Below are 17,595 nucleotides of genomic sequence, written 5' to 3'. Positions count from 1 at the left end.
CTCTTGATAGAAAACACCAAGTGGCTCAGGTATAGTTTTTAAAGCTGGTATAGTTTTAATTGGCTTCAGAGCTGCTGGTTTTCTGCCAGTCCAGCTGGGTTCACTCTCGGTCACCACAAAAGATTGTTGGTATGTCAAGTGAGTCCTCATACAATTCTTTTGCTTACTTGGATAATGGGAGCGGGGGTGAGGAGAGCGCAAGGTATCTATTTTTACCTTCCCTTCTCCTGATATTACCATCACCTTCCTTCTTTTAATTATTTCCTATTTATCCTTTATATAACTTGTTTGTACATATTTGTTTGCTTGGCTCCCATTTGATTATGAGCTCCTTGAGGGCAGGAGCTGCCTTTTGCCTCTTTGTATCCCTTGCAAATAATCCAATACCTAATACTGACTGAATGAGGACCAGATTTAGGGTCAGAAGACCTGGGTTCAAATCCAGATAGGATATTCTCTACTTTGTGAGTCTCAACAAGGGTTTTCCCATTTCCTCTGTAAAAATGAAGTTAACTTACTGAGGTTCTTAACCTGGAGGCTGACATTTCTTTAAAAATATTTTGGTGATTATTTCAAAATAATTGAATTGTTTTGTTGACACACATATTTTATGTCATGTAATTAAAAGCATTATTCTGATAGAGTCCATAAGCATTACTAGGTTACCAGAGAGATCCAGGACACAAAAATACTTCACACCTCAGGCCTAGATAATCTCTAAAGTCTTGTCTAACCCTGACAGCCTAAGACTAATGTAATGCACCTTGAATTGGATGGCTCCGCCCACCTCTGGTAATCCCGCCCACTCCCGTCTTGGTCCTCGGAGCAGAGCTATTCACTTCCACTCCTGGTTCACAGAATTTTAAATGTGGGTGGGGCGAGAGTGGGGTGGAGCAGAGGCAGGGAGTCCCCCAAGGTGCATGCGCAAATTGTGGAGTCGTAAGGCTTCTCTGAATCTACTGCCCAGGGTAGCAACATAGACACGCGGAGGCCCCATCAGCCAATCAACTCGCGGGGAGGAGGTGGGGCCTCCCCCCTTCGGCGTTCAGAGAAGAACGTTTGGTGACTTCCGGCAATAACCCAGCGCTGCTCTCCTGGGTTGCAGAGTGAGGCGCTTCCACGGGATCTGAGCTGGAGCCAGGTAAGGGGAGGATACCCGGAGACAGGAACCCTTCTATGCTCGGGCCGCCCCCGACTCCTTCGAGGCCCCCTCTCCCTCCTCCGATGCCACTTCCATCCTCCGCCCCCATCTTTTTCCCTCTTTACCCGACTCCCCATCTCCTTTTGTGCTCCCCCGCTCCCTCTCCAGTGATCTCCATCCTCTCTCCCACTCGCCCCTTCGTTGGATTCGTTTGCTGCACTCCCTCCCTTTCTCTTTGCATCCAGTCCTCCGGGATCCCCTTCCCATCCTCTGCTGTCTACTTCCATCTTCCTGCTCTCATCGGTGCCTGTCTCCCCACTGCTTCTGCTGGGCTCCCTTGCTTGCATCCATTTCCTATCCTCTTTCCTTTGTTTCCCTCTCTCCTTTTCCTTTCTTCTCCTCTGGGCTCTTTTAAATACCTTTTCTCCCCGTCGTTTGTGCTCCTTGGCCGCCACCTCCTCCTCTTTTTTCCCCACTACCCCCTCTCCTGGCCTTCTCTCCTTGTTTTACCCTTCCTCTCCCACCCCTTGTCCTCGTCTGGCCTGCCTTAGCTGACTACCTGACACACCTGCCGTTGTCTTTGTTGCTTCTTCTCCCTAGCCTCCTTTATCCGGAGTCTTCAAGTCTCGGCTAAAAAGCCCACCTTTTGCAATAAGTCTTTGCCAGACTGGTAATGCTATTAATCTGCCTTCAAAGATTATTTCTAATATATCCTGTATATATTTGTTTAAATGTAGCTATGTTGTCTCCTCCATTAGATTGTAAGCTTCTTGAAGGCAGGGACTAGCTTTTACCTTTCTCTGTATTCCACTGCTTAACACAGCGTCTGGTGCATTGTAGATGCTTCAGGTATTTCCTCAAATCACTTATTTTTAAATGGAGTCTCATAACTTGAATTATCTTTCTCCTTTACTCCTGCTGATTGTCTTCTTCCTACTGATAAATTGCAATTCTAATCACTTTTCTCCATCCTGTTAAAAACCAAATCACAGAATCACATCAAGATGTTGGATCTAGATAAGACCCTAGAAAAGTATTTGATCTGGGATGACATAGGTTCAGTCTTCTTTACGCTATACCATGCACCTCCCATTTGTAAAGAGCATGTCTTGATCCAACCACCATCAAGCTTTTTTCCTGGCCAGGACACCATCTCTTTCCTCTCTTTTTGGACAATTCTACAAACATGCCCTAAATAAAAAGAATACCCATCTCCTGAAATAATATTTATATTTATTTTCCTTTGGATTCTCTCCATATTCAAGCAATATCCCTTTGCTTTCCTTAACTTTATTCTTAACACTCTGCCTTAGATTCAATATCAAAACAATTTATTCATTCTCTTTTTTCCTTCCTTAATGAAACTTAGCCTTATTATAAATAATCTGAAATGGAATAATCCTAAATCATTTTTATTAGTTTATAGAAGAATTTGAGTGGGTATCTGTAATGTCCTATGTGACATGGATTCAGCCTTTTAAGAATGAGGTTAGGTATGACTTCAGACAAATTATTTAATCTCCCTTGAAATTAATTTCCCTTGAAAAAGGAAAGAGTTAAACATAACTTCTGTGGTTCTTTCCAGTTCTAGACCTATGATCCTGTATTCCAATAGATCTCGTTAGAAGACTGTGAAGAAATATACCCTTGAAATGTATAGTAATAAACTAGGGGTCCTCAAACTATGGCCCACGGGTCAGATGCAGCAGCTGAGGACGTTCATCCCCCTCACTCAGGGCTATGAAGTTTCTTTATCTAAAGGCCCACAAAACAACATTTTTGTTTTTATTATAGTCTGGCCCTCCAACAGTCTGAGGGACAGTGAACTGGCCCCCTATTTAAAAAGTTTGAGAACCCCTGGTAATAAACAATCAAAAATATATCCTTCTTGGAGGATTAACTACCTGTAAAAACAACCTTGCCATTATAATCAGTTGTTAATGTTGTTTGTTATGCTGTTAAGCTTAAACTATTTATAGATCATACCTTATATTTAAAGTTTTATTATCTTGAAGACCAATGTAATAACTAGTTAATGATTTCCAAAGAGTGTTTGCTTGATGATCTTCCACTTAAATGAGAAAGAGATGGTGAGACATTTTGAAGGGTTCAGAAACTTTTTGAAACTTTTTTCATGTTTTCCATATCTTATTGCAAAAAAAGCCTTTAAATGTCAACTTGTTGTAGCTGAGTCAGTAGACTGAGGTTTAAATGCTGCCTCCAATACTTAAAAATTGTGTAGTCACTTTCAGACTTACTTTTTCTCAACTGTAAAATGAAAATAACAAACATTTTCACTATTCAGTTTCGTAGATTGTTTTGAGGAAAGTGCTTTGTACACCAAGTATAAATTAAATGCCAGTTATCATTTATATTGTTAGATTTTAACTTTAGATCTTTAGTGTTACATAGTACTGTGATAGGTACTATGTTTCTTTTTTTATTTGAGGAAAGCAGGTGAGAAGTAGAATTTTGTCGTGTGATTGATCACAAAATTCTCATAGTGTCTCTCAGTTCTAAAAAAGGTTTTTAATCATTGTGATAGTGCTTTGCACATAGTAGGCACTTCATAAATATTTGTTAATCAGATTGTGAATATTACAGTTTTGTTCCTAATACTTAGGCAGTTGAGAGCAATGTGAGACCCATACCTTTTTCTCTTGAAGAAGCTATGCCTTAAGTTAAGGAATTAAGGTAAAAATGAGGTTTTTGTTTGAAATAGAAAGAGGCAGTTATTAGGAAGTATTATCATTTGATGTTTCTTCTTCCTTTTATGACTAAATTCCTTGAGAAGTCTGGTTTCAAATGGCCTTTGCTTTCTTTTTTCCTAGTCTTATCTTTACTGTCTACATTCTGGCTGCTGACTCCCATCATTCAACCAAAACTGCTCTCTCCAAATGGCCAAATCTGAGGCCTTTTTTCAGTCCTCTTTCTTCTTGACTTCTCTGTAGCTTTTGACACTGTTCATCACTCTCTTCTCATTGATATTCTCTTTAAGTTCTCATGACACCATTCTCTCCTGGTTCTCTTCCCACTTATATCTTATTTTTTTGTTGTTGTTGCTGGATCTTCATTCAGGTCAAGCCCACTAACTTCAGATGCTCCACAGATCTTTGTCCTAAGCTTTGTGGTTTTCTATATTTATACTATTTTATTCAGTGAGTGTATATCAGTTCTCATGAATTCAATTATCATATCTATGGTGATGTTTCTCAATCTCTCTATTGACCTTTTGATCTCCATCTTCAACTGCCTGTCAAACATCTTGAACTTTAAAACCAGTAGACATCTTAATTAATCTGTTCAAAACTGAACTCATTATCTCCTCCTCCCCTCCCCCCAAAAAACCCTTCCCTTCTTCCTAATTTCCTTGTGTTGTTGAAGACACTACCATCCTAATCACCCAGGATCATAACCTGTGTATCATCCTCTATTTCTCAATCTCTCACCTAATCTAATTACCAAGATCTGTCAATTTTTTAGTTGCAACAACTCTCCAATATGACCCATTCTCTCCTCTTGTCTGCCACCATTCCCATCACCTCACTCCTGGATTACTGAAATACTTGATCTGCCTGCCACAAGTTTTTCCCCACTCTAGTCCTATCTCCACTTAGCTATTAAAGTAATCTTCTAAAACAAAACTTCACCATACTACCTTACTTAATTAGACTTTAATGGTTCTCTTTCACCTCTGTGTTAAGATGTAAAGTCCTCTATTCAAAGCCCTTTATAAGTTGTCTCCTGCAACTTCCTTTCTAGTTTTCTTATACCTCACACTCTCCCATATCTTTTGTGAGCTAGTGACACTAACCTTCTTGCTATTCTTTCCTCTTATCTCCCGATTTTTGCTATTTCTACTGTCTGCCTCCCATCCTTGAAATATACCCCTTTAGCCTCATTTCCAAAATATATAGAGAACTAATTCTAATTTATAAGAAATCAAGCCATTCTCCAATTGATAAATGGTCGAAGGATATGAACAGACAATTCTCAGATGAAGAAATTAAAACTATTTATAGCCATATGAAAATGTGCTCCAAATTATTATTAATCAGAGAAATGCAAATTAAGACAACTCTGAGATATCACTACACACCTGTCAAATTGGCTAGAATGACAGGGAAAGATAATGCGGAATGTTGGAGGGGATGTGGGAAAACTGGGACACTGATACATTGTTGGTGGAATTGTGAACACATCCAGCCACTCTGGAGAGCAATTTGGAACTATGCTCAAAAAGTATCAAACTGTGCATACCCTTTGATCCAGCAGTGTTTCTACTGGGCTTATACCCCAAAGAGATACTAAAGAAGGGAAAGGATCCTGTATGTGCCAAAATGTTTGTGGCAGCCCTGTTTGTAGTGGCTAGAAGCTGGAAAATGAATGGATGCCCATCAGTTGGAGAATGGCTGGGTAAATTGTGGTATATGAATGTTATGGAATATTATTGTTCTGTAAGAAATGACCAGCAAGATGGATATAGACAGAGGCTTGGAGAGACTTACATGAACTGATGCTAAGTGAAATGAGCAGAACCAGGAGATCATTATATATCTCAACAACGATACTGTTTGAGGATGTATTCTGATGGAAGTGGATCTCTTCAATAAAGAGATCTAATTCAGTTTCAATTGATCAAGAATGGACAGAAGCAGCTACACCCAAAGAGAAAACACTGGGAAATGAATATAAACTGCTTGCATTTTTGTTTTTCCTCCCGGGTTAATTATACCTTCTGAATCCAATTCTCCCTGTGCAACAAGAGAACTGTTCGGTTCTGCACACACATATTATATCTAGGATATATGGTAACCTATTTAACATGTAAAGGACTGCTTGCCATCTGCGGGAGGGGGTGGAGGGAGGGAAGGAAAAAATCAGAACAGAAGTGAGTGCAAGGGATAATGTTGTAAAAAATTACCCTGGCATGGGTTCTGTCAATAAAAAGTTATTTAAAAAAAAAGAAAAAGAAAAGAAATATACCCCTTTATCTCTGTCTCCTGGCTTCCATAGCTTCAATCCCAAGCCAAAATCCTACCTTCTATAGAAATCTGTGCCTGTTTTCTTTTAATTTTGGTCCCATTCTTCTGTTGATTATTTCAAATTTATTTTGTATGTTGCTTCTTTGTATGTAGTTTTTTGCAGGTTTTTTTCCTCCTATTAGATTGTGAGGTCATTGAGAGCAGGAACTATATTTTTTAATCTTTCTTTTTAATTCCAGGGCTTAGCATAGTACCTGGCACATAACAGGCACTTAATAAATATTTATTGACCAACTGACTGACTTAAATGGGCTTCATGGCAATGGAAGGTTAACACATATTGGAGTCACATTTTTATTAAGAAACAAAGGAACCAGGAGCCTTTGTCATTCCCAGAAATCACAGAATGTCAGAGTTGGAAAAGGGCATAGGAGATTATTAGTGCAAAGGCACAGAAATGTATTATCTACTGCATGAAAGATTTTGTAATGTACAATGTGCACACAGTGAGGTGTTGATGCATAGATGTCCGTGGCATCTGAAGAGACTTGGCAAAAATTTTTTTTTACTTAGGTAAATATGACATCTATTAAAAAAAAATTAATGCAAAAATCAGTAACAAAACAAGGTAGCATGAACTATTATTTTTATTGGGTAAAACTTCCAAGAAATGGCAAATTCTACTGATATTTGAAAGATAGGATTTTTGAGAGCAGGAGGAGCTAAGAAAGTTTTATGGAAGAAGTATGACATGAACAATTCCTTGATGGAACAGTAAACTTTAAGATTTGGAAAGATCCTTAGTGGCTATCTAGTCTGATCCATTTCCACAAAAGAAATCTCCATGTGGCTGCAAAATGATTGTCAGGTTCTGCTTGAATATCCCCATTGAAGTTTCCCTTTCAGTTCAAACACAAACTTCTGACAGGAAGCCTTTTCTGATCTTTTCTGGCATTCCATTTCACTCCAAACTATTTTGTATTTATTTTTAAATACTTAGATATATATCTATTGTGTTCTCTATTAAAATTTAATCTTTGGGAAAATATTTTATTTTTTGTCTTTGCATCTCAGCACCTGACATAGTACATATAGTAAATGCTTCACAAATACATGTTGATTGATTAATTCTCTCAGGTTTTTTAGTATTATTTGATTTTGGCATTTTCATTGATAGAGGAAATTTCTCTCCATAAGTTTTCTTTATTAAAGAAAAAACAGTTCTGATCAAAATCAACAACAGAACTATTTTGATTATATTTGTCCTAGAATCTTAGCTCTAAGGTTTTAATTATATCAAAGGTTTCTAAAACATTATCCAAGATCATACAAGTAGTTAATTATATAATTTGACTTCAAGTCCAGGGCTTTTTCTGTAGTGTATTCCAGAGATAGTGATTTAGAAAAATGTAGCACTAGTAGTTCTATTTCATAATTTCAGATTTTCTGATGTTCAAAGGAACACATTGTCTTTTCCCTAAACATACCCCTTTTTCCTTACATTCTTCTTTTTGTCAGGTACATAAAATTTGCCATCCAAGAGCCATTTTTGGTTCTTCTCTCTTCAATTTCCTCCATATCTGATCATTTGCCAAGTTTTGTTGATTCTACTTTCCCAACACCTTGCACATGTATGTTCCTTCTTTCTATTTTCCTTTTTTAAAAAATTTTATAACTTAAATACTTAATATTAATTTAAATATTAAATTTAATAAATATTTAAAGTTAATAAGAAAAGACAGTCATTTGTATAGCCAAACATAAGAGAGGATTCAAAATGCAAAGTAATAAATTTCCATTTCAAGAAAATCTGTATAATAAATACTACACATTGTACTGAGATCTTTATTTTCTTGTAGGTTTTCTTTTGTTCTCTGTTGTGTACCTTTTTATTTTTCTCTCTCTTCCTCTCCGCCACCCCAGAAAGCTGCAATTAAGTACAGATACACACATATATACATGTATATAGATACCAATAACTTGACATATATACATTCATATGCATCAGGCCGTATTATGCTTATTTCTACTTTTATTTCTCTGAAGGTGGTTAGTATCTTTTTTCATAAATCCAAGTCTTTCCATATTTTTCTAATTCACCAGCTCATCATTTATAGCAGTATTACAACCTTAGACTTTGTATTTTTTTTTTACATAGTCTAAAACAATGTTGATTAATATGGCTGACATATTCCTCTTTTTTCTCTTTAATTAAAATTTTGTCTGAGATCATGAATACTACTCCTGCCTTTTTTACTTAATTATGTCCCATATCTTTATTTTATGGTGTGTATCTCTCATCTTTATAACATTTCCTGAAAGCAATATAATGTTGGGTTCAAAATTTTAATCTACTGTCTTTTTTTGTTTTAAAGCTGAATTCATCTAGTTAATATTCTAAGCTATAATTACTTGTTCATTTTCCTTCTTCCTATTTTTTTCAATATTCCTCTCATCCTATTTTTATTCTTCCCATTTCTCTGCTTTGCTTCTACCCCTCACTCTATTCTACCCCATCTTACTCCTCTACTTTATTTCTACCAGATAGTTTGACCTCTTTAACTTATTCCCCCCAAGAATTTCTCCCTTTTCTTCTCTTGCCATCCTAATACTTCACCCTCTTATTTCTTTCTGAATTTATAAGACTTTTATACCCTTCTAGGTATAATTCTTCCCTTTTTGACTTTTCCTGATGAGTAAGGTTTCAGCATTACCTATTCTTGTACCTACTAGCTTTTCTATCTCCTTTTCCTTTTTTGCTTCATTTGTATTGAGATACTTGCTCCTTTGTATCTCATTCTACATAGGTATAAATAGATGGATGAATAGATAATCACTCCATCATACCCAAATCAGTTTAAGCCTTTCTTTCCAACTGCTCAAATAAAAATGGCAGTCATAAAAGAACTGATAATATTTTCGTATATAATAAGTAAATAATTTGATTTTATTAAATTCCTTATAACTTGTCCTTAATGTTTACTTTATATTTCTCGTGGATGTTATATATAGAATTTTCCTTTAAGTTATGCTGTTTTTGTCATAAATATCTGAATCTTTCATCTCATTAAATATCCTTTTTTTTTCCCATTCAGAATTATACCTAATTTTGCTGGGTAAGTTATCTTTGGTGATAATGCCGAGTCTTTTACTCAATGAATTGTAGGATTCCAAGACTTATGGTCTTTCAGCATATTAAGTCTAGGTCTTGTGTATTTCTTATTGTTGCTCTACAATATTTAAATTAATTTTTTCTTGTTGCTTCCATTATTTTCTTCTTAACCTGGGAGCTCTGAAACTTTGCTATGATATTCCTGCAAATTTTCTTCCTGGGATCTATTTCATGTGATGATTGATGGATTTTTTTTTCTATTTCTATTTTTCCTTCCTGATCTAGAACTTCAGAGCAATTTTTTTTGTTTGGTTTTATTTTTAGCAGCTATTAGTGTGATCAAGTTATTGTTCTGAGATATAGGGAATTCTGCCCCAAACCTTTTACTGTTATTTTCTGTGTCTGTCCCAGGACTCAACCTTGGACTTTCCACTCTGCTCCTTTGCCATAACTGAAGCATGTCCTGCACATGATCTAATTCCCTTCAGTCCCTTAGATGGCTGCAAACTGCAGCTGTCTTCTCTACCTAGAACTGAAACTAAGGAATCTGGTCATGTGCAAGAACCCATAGCCAGCTAAGTCCATACCCCTGTTACTGCGGTCACCAGGGGTGTGCTAGCTCCTTCTCCCAGTAGTCCAGTCTGTGATGAGTTTGGTCAGCACAGCCGTACTTGGCATTCTTCAACAGTGGAAGTTCCTTTAATCTTCTACTTACTGTCAAACCCACACTGTCTTGGAGATGAAAGTTTCTAAGACTGAGGCTGCCTCCCAACCCCAGCTGCTATTGGTGTTGATTCTGCAGAGTTAGCCTAGAGATGTTTGCACCTCACTCTGGCTGAAAATATGTCCCTAGAGGTTTTTTTCCTGGAGTCTTATCTTAGAAAAACTGCTTTACCTTGACTTTTGTTTATTTGCACTGCATTCTCTTTGAGGCAGTATTCTATCTTTTTCTATTCTTTTTTCTGTGGAGGAAATTTGGAGAGTCAAAAGTTTTTTGATCTCTAGCCATCTTCTCAGAATCCTCTACCCTGCTTTCCTTTTTCAAAGCCTCTTCTCTAGTTCAAAGCCTCATTACATCATCCTTGAATTTCTATTATAGCCTCTTAATTGGTCATTGCATCACATGTAGTTGGAAAGGACTTTAGCAGCATGTAGGCCAACCATTACCAGAAAAGAACCCCTATTAAATGACAAGTAACTATCCAGCTTATGCTTGAAGACCTCCAAGAAGAAAAACCTAAAATCCCCTGGAAAATTTTTTTTTCTGACATCAAGCTTAAATCGATCTTGTAACTTCTACCTATTATTTCTGTTCTGCCAACTGATATCAAACAAACAGCAAAATAATAATAATAATAATAATACCTCTTCTGCATGTTATCTCTGCAGATATATGGGATGACAACTATTATGTGCTTCCTAAATGTTTCCCAGGTTAGTTTCCCTGTTCTGCCTCTTCCTTTTCTAATCCATCTTCCAAAAATCTTTAAGATTGATACTATTGCCTTCAATATAAAACATAAACACTGCTATTTATCATTTAGAGCCCTTTATAATGGATCTCTTATTTATCTTTCTAGATTGATTATACATTACTTCCTTAACAAATTGTTCTAGACAAACTAGCCTATTATTCCATCCCTTGTTCTCATGCCTTTGCAATAATATCTCTTCTGTCAAATGCTACCTTCTATAGGAAGCCTTTCCTGATTGCCCCAATTATTTGTGCTTTCTCCAAATTACTTTGTAAATACTTTGCATATACTTTATATTTCTTATTTCATATCCTATCTGTTGCAAAATCTTCCTATTTCTACCATCACAATATCTTGTTCATGGCCCTTTCTCTACATTAATATAAATAAACCACACTTCCCATTTAGATCCTCATCATCTGGACTATTACAGTAACCTTTTCATTCTTCTCAAGGCTCATGTCTCTTCCCAAATTGTAATGTCCGGGTTAGCTTTCTGGAGGATGGGCCTAGGTCTTAGCAGGAGAGTCACCATGAGGATGGTCAGGGATATAGTTTAGAGTCTAGAGTCTGAATCCTCTCTGAGTTTGAGCTCACACTCATTCACACTCTCCTTCTGTCTCCAGTCCTCTTAACCCTTAAATACCTTAGTACAATTATATTACTACAGCATACTGAGCATATTCCAACTGTAGAACCATTACATCACCATACTAAGTACTAAGTATATGTGAACTAGAGAACCATTATTTCATCAGTCACACTGAGTAAACAACGTTGTAAGTATCCTTGTTTCAAGTGTACTTTTCCAGAGTTCTGGCACTCTACAACTCCCACTTTTTTTTTTGTTTTAGAACATAGGTGGTCATGTCCTTCCTAGTAATAGTAATATAACACAGGCTAGTAGTGATGTAACAACATGAATCAACATAAGGAATTATATGTCCATAAGTCCTAGAAAAAGGATATATAAATAACAATCACACATACATCTCCTTCAGCAGCCAAGAAATAGTCCAAAACCAATCTATTGTCTATTACTTCATGTGTCAGGGAAGCCAGTGATTCCTGCAAGTTTTGAAGTCCTGCAATAGTCTCATCATGTCTCAGAAAATCCAATGATTCCTGCAGATTTTGAAGTCCTGCAATAATCTTATCATATCTCAGGGAATCCAATGATTCCTGCAAGTTTTGAAGTCCTGCAGCAGTCCCATTAACAATTTTTGATGTTCATGAGTCAATTGCCATACACATTGGATTAACAGCCATGCTTTTTCAGTGGCACATGTAGTCAGAGATGGAACTACCAGATGTTTCTTGGGTCTTTTCCTTTGTTTCAAGGGTCTGCTTCGTCTCTCTCCAATGGACAAGGCGAATACAGCTCGTTGGCACCCATCTGATTCCTTCTCCATCTTCCCCTCTTCTCCAAGCAGTTAACCTATCTAGTCCCTTTCATTTACCACTTTCTGGATCTCTCCACATCACTTGGCTATTCTCTAAAGATAGTGGAGCTGCTCTCACTGGACACTGCTCTAAACCTGTCTGCCAGAGCCAGTTCATCTTTGTCAAAAATCAAGAAATTAATAGTATGAAGAGCTAGATTTAGAAGTTCTCTAGGGTTACCTATGGCTCCCCTTTCTTTTGTTTTTGGAGGAGCATCTTAATGTCTGTTTCTCCTCTCTACTATTGCTTGTCCTTGAGGACTAAAAGGTGTGCCAGTGGTGTGTAAAATTTTATAATGTGCACAAAAGTGTGCAAAATGTTTAGAGGTGTATGCAGGACCATTGTCTGTTTTTATGGCTTGTGGCATACCCATAATTGCAAATGCTTGTATAAGGAATTCATTGACCACTCAGGCTATCTCTTTTGCTGCTGGTATTGAAAGAGTGAATCATGAAAAAGTATCTACCACAACATGGATAAAAGACAGATGACCGAAAGATTTATAATGGGTCACATCCATTTGCCAGATTTCATTGGGTCTCAAACCACGAGGGTTCTTCCCTGGAGGCAGTGTAGGAGCGTGGAAAGGAAGGCAAGCCATACAGGCTTTTACCATGCTCCTAGCTTCCACTCTTGTTATTCCAAATTGGAAACATAAAGCTCGAGCAGCTTGATGATATTTAAAATGAGATTTTGGGGTTTCTTGAAATAAAGGAGTATTGGCCAGCATAGTTAGGCTATCTGCCTTTGAATTACCATCAAAAATAGGACGTGGAAATCCACTATGAGAGTGGACATGCAAGATATATAAATCTTATCTGGATGCTTTCTCACTTGCTATTATGCCATATCTGTTCTGCCTTTTGTGACTCAGCTCTTTAAAATGGTTGTCTACAATGAGTACCTCCACTTCCTCTCCTTTTACTCTCTCCTTAACTCTACAACCAAGCTTCCAATATCATCATTCAATTGAAACAGCCCTTCAAAGGTTCCAGTGTTCGCTTAATTGCCAAATACAATGGCCTTGTCTCAGTCCTCATTCTCCTTTTCTTCTCTGCAGCCTTTGATACTGATTTTTTTAATTAAAGAAATTAAATAATAATAACTTTCCATTTGCAAAGTACATGCAAAGTACATAGCCCTCAACACCCCACAAAATTCTTTGCTCCAAACCTTCCTCTTTTCCCACACCTCTCCCCAAGACAGCAAGCAATCCATTATAAGATTATACATGTGCGATTCTTCCGGACATACTTCCACACTCAGTATTTGACTGATTCTTCTCAATGTCCTTTGCTGGTCTTCACCCAGATCGTACCTATCAACTTCTTGTATCCCATAGGCATCTCTTCTGGCCTTGCTTCTTTTCTTCCTCTATATTTGATGATCACGTCAATTCTCATGGATTTCATTTATCTCTATTCTGATGATTCTTAAATCTACTTATCCATCTTTAGCGTCTTTGCTGACTTTCAAGTGTTACGTCTTTAAATGTCTAAAAGATATCTTGAACTAGATATCCTATAGACATCATAAACTCAGAACATCCAAAACTTTATTTCCTTACCGTGCCATACCTCTCAGATTGGCTAAGATGACAGGAAAAGGTAGTGATAAATGTTTCAGGGGATGTGGGAAAACTGGGACACTGATACATTGTTTGTGGAGTTGTGAAACCATCCAACCATTCTAAAAGGCAATTTGTAAATGTGCTTAAAGGCTATCAAACTGTGCATACCCATCGATCCAGCAATGTCACTACTGTATTCCAAAGAGATCATAAAAGAAAGAAAAGGATCCACATGTGTAAAAATGGTTGTTATCAATTCTTTTTGTAGTGGCAAGGAATTGGAAATTGAGTGGACACCTATCAATGGGAGAATTAATAATTGAATAAGTTATGTTATATGAATGGAATGGAATATTATTCTGTAAAAAAATGATGAGCAGGCTGACCCTCAAAAAACCTGGAAGAACTTACATGAACTGATGCGGAATAAAGTGAGTACAGCCAGGAGAACATTGTACACAGTAACAAGAAGATTATGTGATAATCAGTCATATAGATTTTTTAGCAATGTGGTGATCCAAAACAATTCCAATAGACTTGGGATGGGAAATTCCATCTGTATCCCAAAAAAGAACTATGGAAACTTTTTAACTTAATATAATCACAATTATATATATATATTTTTTTAATTCAGTAATGATTTCCAATTCTTCTTTGGCCACAAACTCCTTCTTTCTCTACAGAGCTGAGAAATAGACTATCCTTTGTTCTTCTAATTTGCTTATAGCATCACTTTATAGCTAAATCATGAACCTATTTCAATCTTATTTTGGTATAGGATATTAGGTATGGGTCAATGTCTTGTTTCTGCCATACTAATTCACAGTTTTTCCAGAAACTTTTGTCAAATAGTGAGTTCTTATCCCAGAAGCCTTTGGATTTATCAAGCACTGGATTATTATAGTCATTGACTATTGGGTCCTGTGTTTCTAATCTATTCCACTGATCAACTGCTCCATTTCTTAGCTAATACTAAATGGTTTTGATGACCCCTATACAGCAGCCCTTTTTATGATGGCAAAGAACTGGAAACTGAGGTGATGCCCATTAATCTGAGAGTGGCAAAACAAGATGTGGCATATGATTGTTTTTGATTTTTTTTAATAACTTTTTATTGATAGAACCCATGCCAGGGTAATATTTTACAGCATTATCCCTTGCACTCACTTTTGTTCCGATTTTTCCCTTCCTTCCCTCCACTCCCTCCCCCAGGTGGCAAGCAGTCTTTTACATGTTAAATAGGTTACAGTATATCCTAGATACAATATATGTATGCAGAATCGAACAGTTCTCTTGTTGCACAGGGAGAATTGGATTCAGAAGGTATAAATAACCCGGGGGAAAAAAACAAAAATGTAAGCAGTTTATATTCATTTCCCAGTGTTCTTTCTTTGGGTGTAGCTGCTTCTGTCCATCCTTGATCATTTGAAACTGAATTAGCTCTCTTTATCAAAGAGATCCACTTCCATCAGAATACATCCTCAAACAGTATGTTGTTGAAGTATATAATGATCTCCTGATTCTGCTCATTTCACTTAGCATCAGTTCATGTAAGTCTCGCCAGTCCTCTCTGTATTCTTCCTGCTGGTCATTTCTTACAAAACAATGATATTCCATGATATTCATATACCACAATTTACTCAACCATTCTCCAATTGATGGGCATCCATTCATTTTCCAGCTTCTAGCCACTACAAACAGGGCTGTGGCATATGATTGTGATAGAATACTACTTTGCTGTAAGAAATGATGAGCTGGTTAATTTTAGAAAAACATAGGAAGATTTGCATGAAATAATGAATATTGAAAGGAGCAGAATCATGAATGATGGCCTTCTCTAGTATAGGGTAGGGTTGGAGGGAAACGGTTTAGAATTTTAAATGAAACAAAATAAATACAACTAAAAACATGGCGGGGGAAAGAGTGGAAAGCTATTGTAGTAATACAGGTGTGATGACCCTGTATTTTAAAATCAGCTGGAGTCAGGAATTCAGGTTAAGGGAAAATCTTCGATCTTTATTCTTTGTGGAGGTGAAGGGGGATGGTGATAGGAATGTGAGCAGCCGAGACACGAACCTGGCCAGTAGTCCCTCTATCTCTCTCCCGCATCCCTCCCTTTCCACCCACCAAAGTCGTCCCTATGTCATTTCCTATACAATACATCAGAACTTGCACAAAAAGTGGGCGGGGGCCATTCTTTCTCTAAGCATATATTAATAGAGTATGGTCCAATTACTATTTAGCCTCACATGCTTGGGACCTCAGTGCATCGACTCGAGCTTAAGTCCATTACATACAAAGGGTGACCTAAACTAACTTTCTTCTACCAGCTCTGGTTTCTAGTGTCCATAGTATGTTATAAAGAAAGAGTTAATGTCACTATTGTAAATATAAAGAGATTTTTAAAAATTATGTATTTGTATAAAATGTATTACATACATACATATATGTATATATATCTTATTGTATAAATGAAAACATTTTTATAGGAAAAAATATGCCATTTTTGGGTCAAGACTGGAGATCTCCTGGATGGAGTTGGATTAAAACAGATGATGGTTGGAAAAGATGTGAATCCTGTAGTCAGGAACTTGAAAGAGAAAACAACCAATGTAACATCAGTCATGGCATGTAAGTTATAACTATTTATTTATGCTTTGATACAGTTATTTTTTATTTTAAATGCAAGGAGGTTCTAAGAATCATACATCTTTTCATATTACCAACAAATATTAATTTGACAGTTGGTATTCTGTGAGATTCTTGTTCAGTGAATAGTCTGAGGAACTGAATCATAACAATAAAAAATTATTGCTATGAAGAAAACTAGGAAATATAAAATTTCAATAGTGTATTCTTGGTTTGAAGAACATGAGAAAATATAAAATGGCCATAAAATGGAAGAATAACTCACAATTTCTCAATGGAATGGCATTTGGAGGCATTGGTTTTATCATGTTCCAAAAGAGGAATAAGAAATGAAACATATGGTCAACTTACCTCAACATTTATGATTAGCATAAGCTAAAAGACCACCATGAAGATAACTGCAGGTTACGTACTAACATCTGTTATAAAGAATGAAGCAAAGAATTTTTTACAAGATCATTTAGACTAAATTAACATATATGTTGATATTTGGTAACTTAAATACAAAGAAAAGTCAAAGAAGGAAAGTGAAAAATGTTGAAAATAAGATTCTTAACTAAGAATTTAAAGAAACTTGTTTAAAGCTTTGCTGAGCCTTTATTTTAAAAGGATAATGCTAACTAAATTATATGGGATTAATAATTTGATTAACTATCTCACAAATGTATTGTAAAAGATAAGATTGTACAAATGCCAGATTTTTGCCGTTGTTGTTGCTGCTGCTTTTGTTATTTTTAGTTTATGAATTGAGCACTTCAAAGAATCTTGATTTCATCAGTGTGGGCAATCCTCTATATCAATGACATAAATGATTTATTAAATCTATCTTGAGCTTCTGTGATTATTTGGTCTAGACCTGTGATTTCACAGACATAGCTAAATTCTGTTATATGAACTTCTCCAACAAATGCAAATTGACAACTTGTCTGTGATTTACAGTTGGTTATAGCAAATATGTACCACAAGCAAGAAAAGTACTTTTTCAAACTAGAATCACAGTACATTGTTACCAAAAATTCATGCAGTTTACTTGGTATCTCCAGTCCCTCCAGATGACTATGCCTGGGTCTTTCTGACACCTAAACAAGTCCTTTGTTTACTTTGCCACACGCCTCTCTGCTGCTATCATACTTTCAGGTAATAGGGTCTTTCCAACTCAAAAATTAAGCAAATTATATTATCTTTTTCAAGTTAAAGCTTAGAACAAATTATATCACTTT

At 36.5% G+C, this 17,595-nt stretch overlaps 1 protein-coding gene across 5 annotated transcripts in view; it reads left to right on the top strand.

Moving 5' to 3' along the window:
• Positions 1-961: 961 nt before the first annotated feature.
• Positions 962-17,595, top strand: part of FBXO25 (F-box protein 25) — a 106,497-nt gene continuing 89,863 nt past the window's right edge. Inside the window, exons 1-3 of one of the 5 annotated variants that reach the window (XM_051976013.1) lie at positions 962-1,141; positions 13,995-14,157; positions 16,216-16,357. In XM_051976013.1, the coding sequence (XP_051831973.1) occupies positions 14,146-14,157; positions 16,216-16,357 (154 nt within the window). In that variant the 5' untranslated portion in view covers positions 962-1,141; positions 13,995-14,145. The remainder of the gene's footprint in view (positions 1,142-13,994; positions 14,158-16,215; positions 16,358-17,595) is intronic. The other 4 variants (XM_051976010.1, XM_051976014.1, XM_051976009.1 and 1 more) reach the window with 4 other exon arrangements.

The sequence above is a fragment of the Antechinus flavipes genome, chromosome 2, assembly GCF_016432865.1.
Source record: "Antechinus flavipes isolate AdamAnt ecotype Samford, QLD, Australia chromosome 2, AdamAnt_v2, whole genome shotgun sequence".
In the NCBI taxonomy this organism is placed as follows: domain Eukaryota; kingdom Metazoa; phylum Chordata; class Mammalia; order Dasyuromorphia; family Dasyuridae; genus Antechinus; species Antechinus flavipes.
The sequence above is the reverse complement of the archived record's forward strand: the minus strand, read 5'-3'. Positions and strand labels throughout refer to the sequence as shown.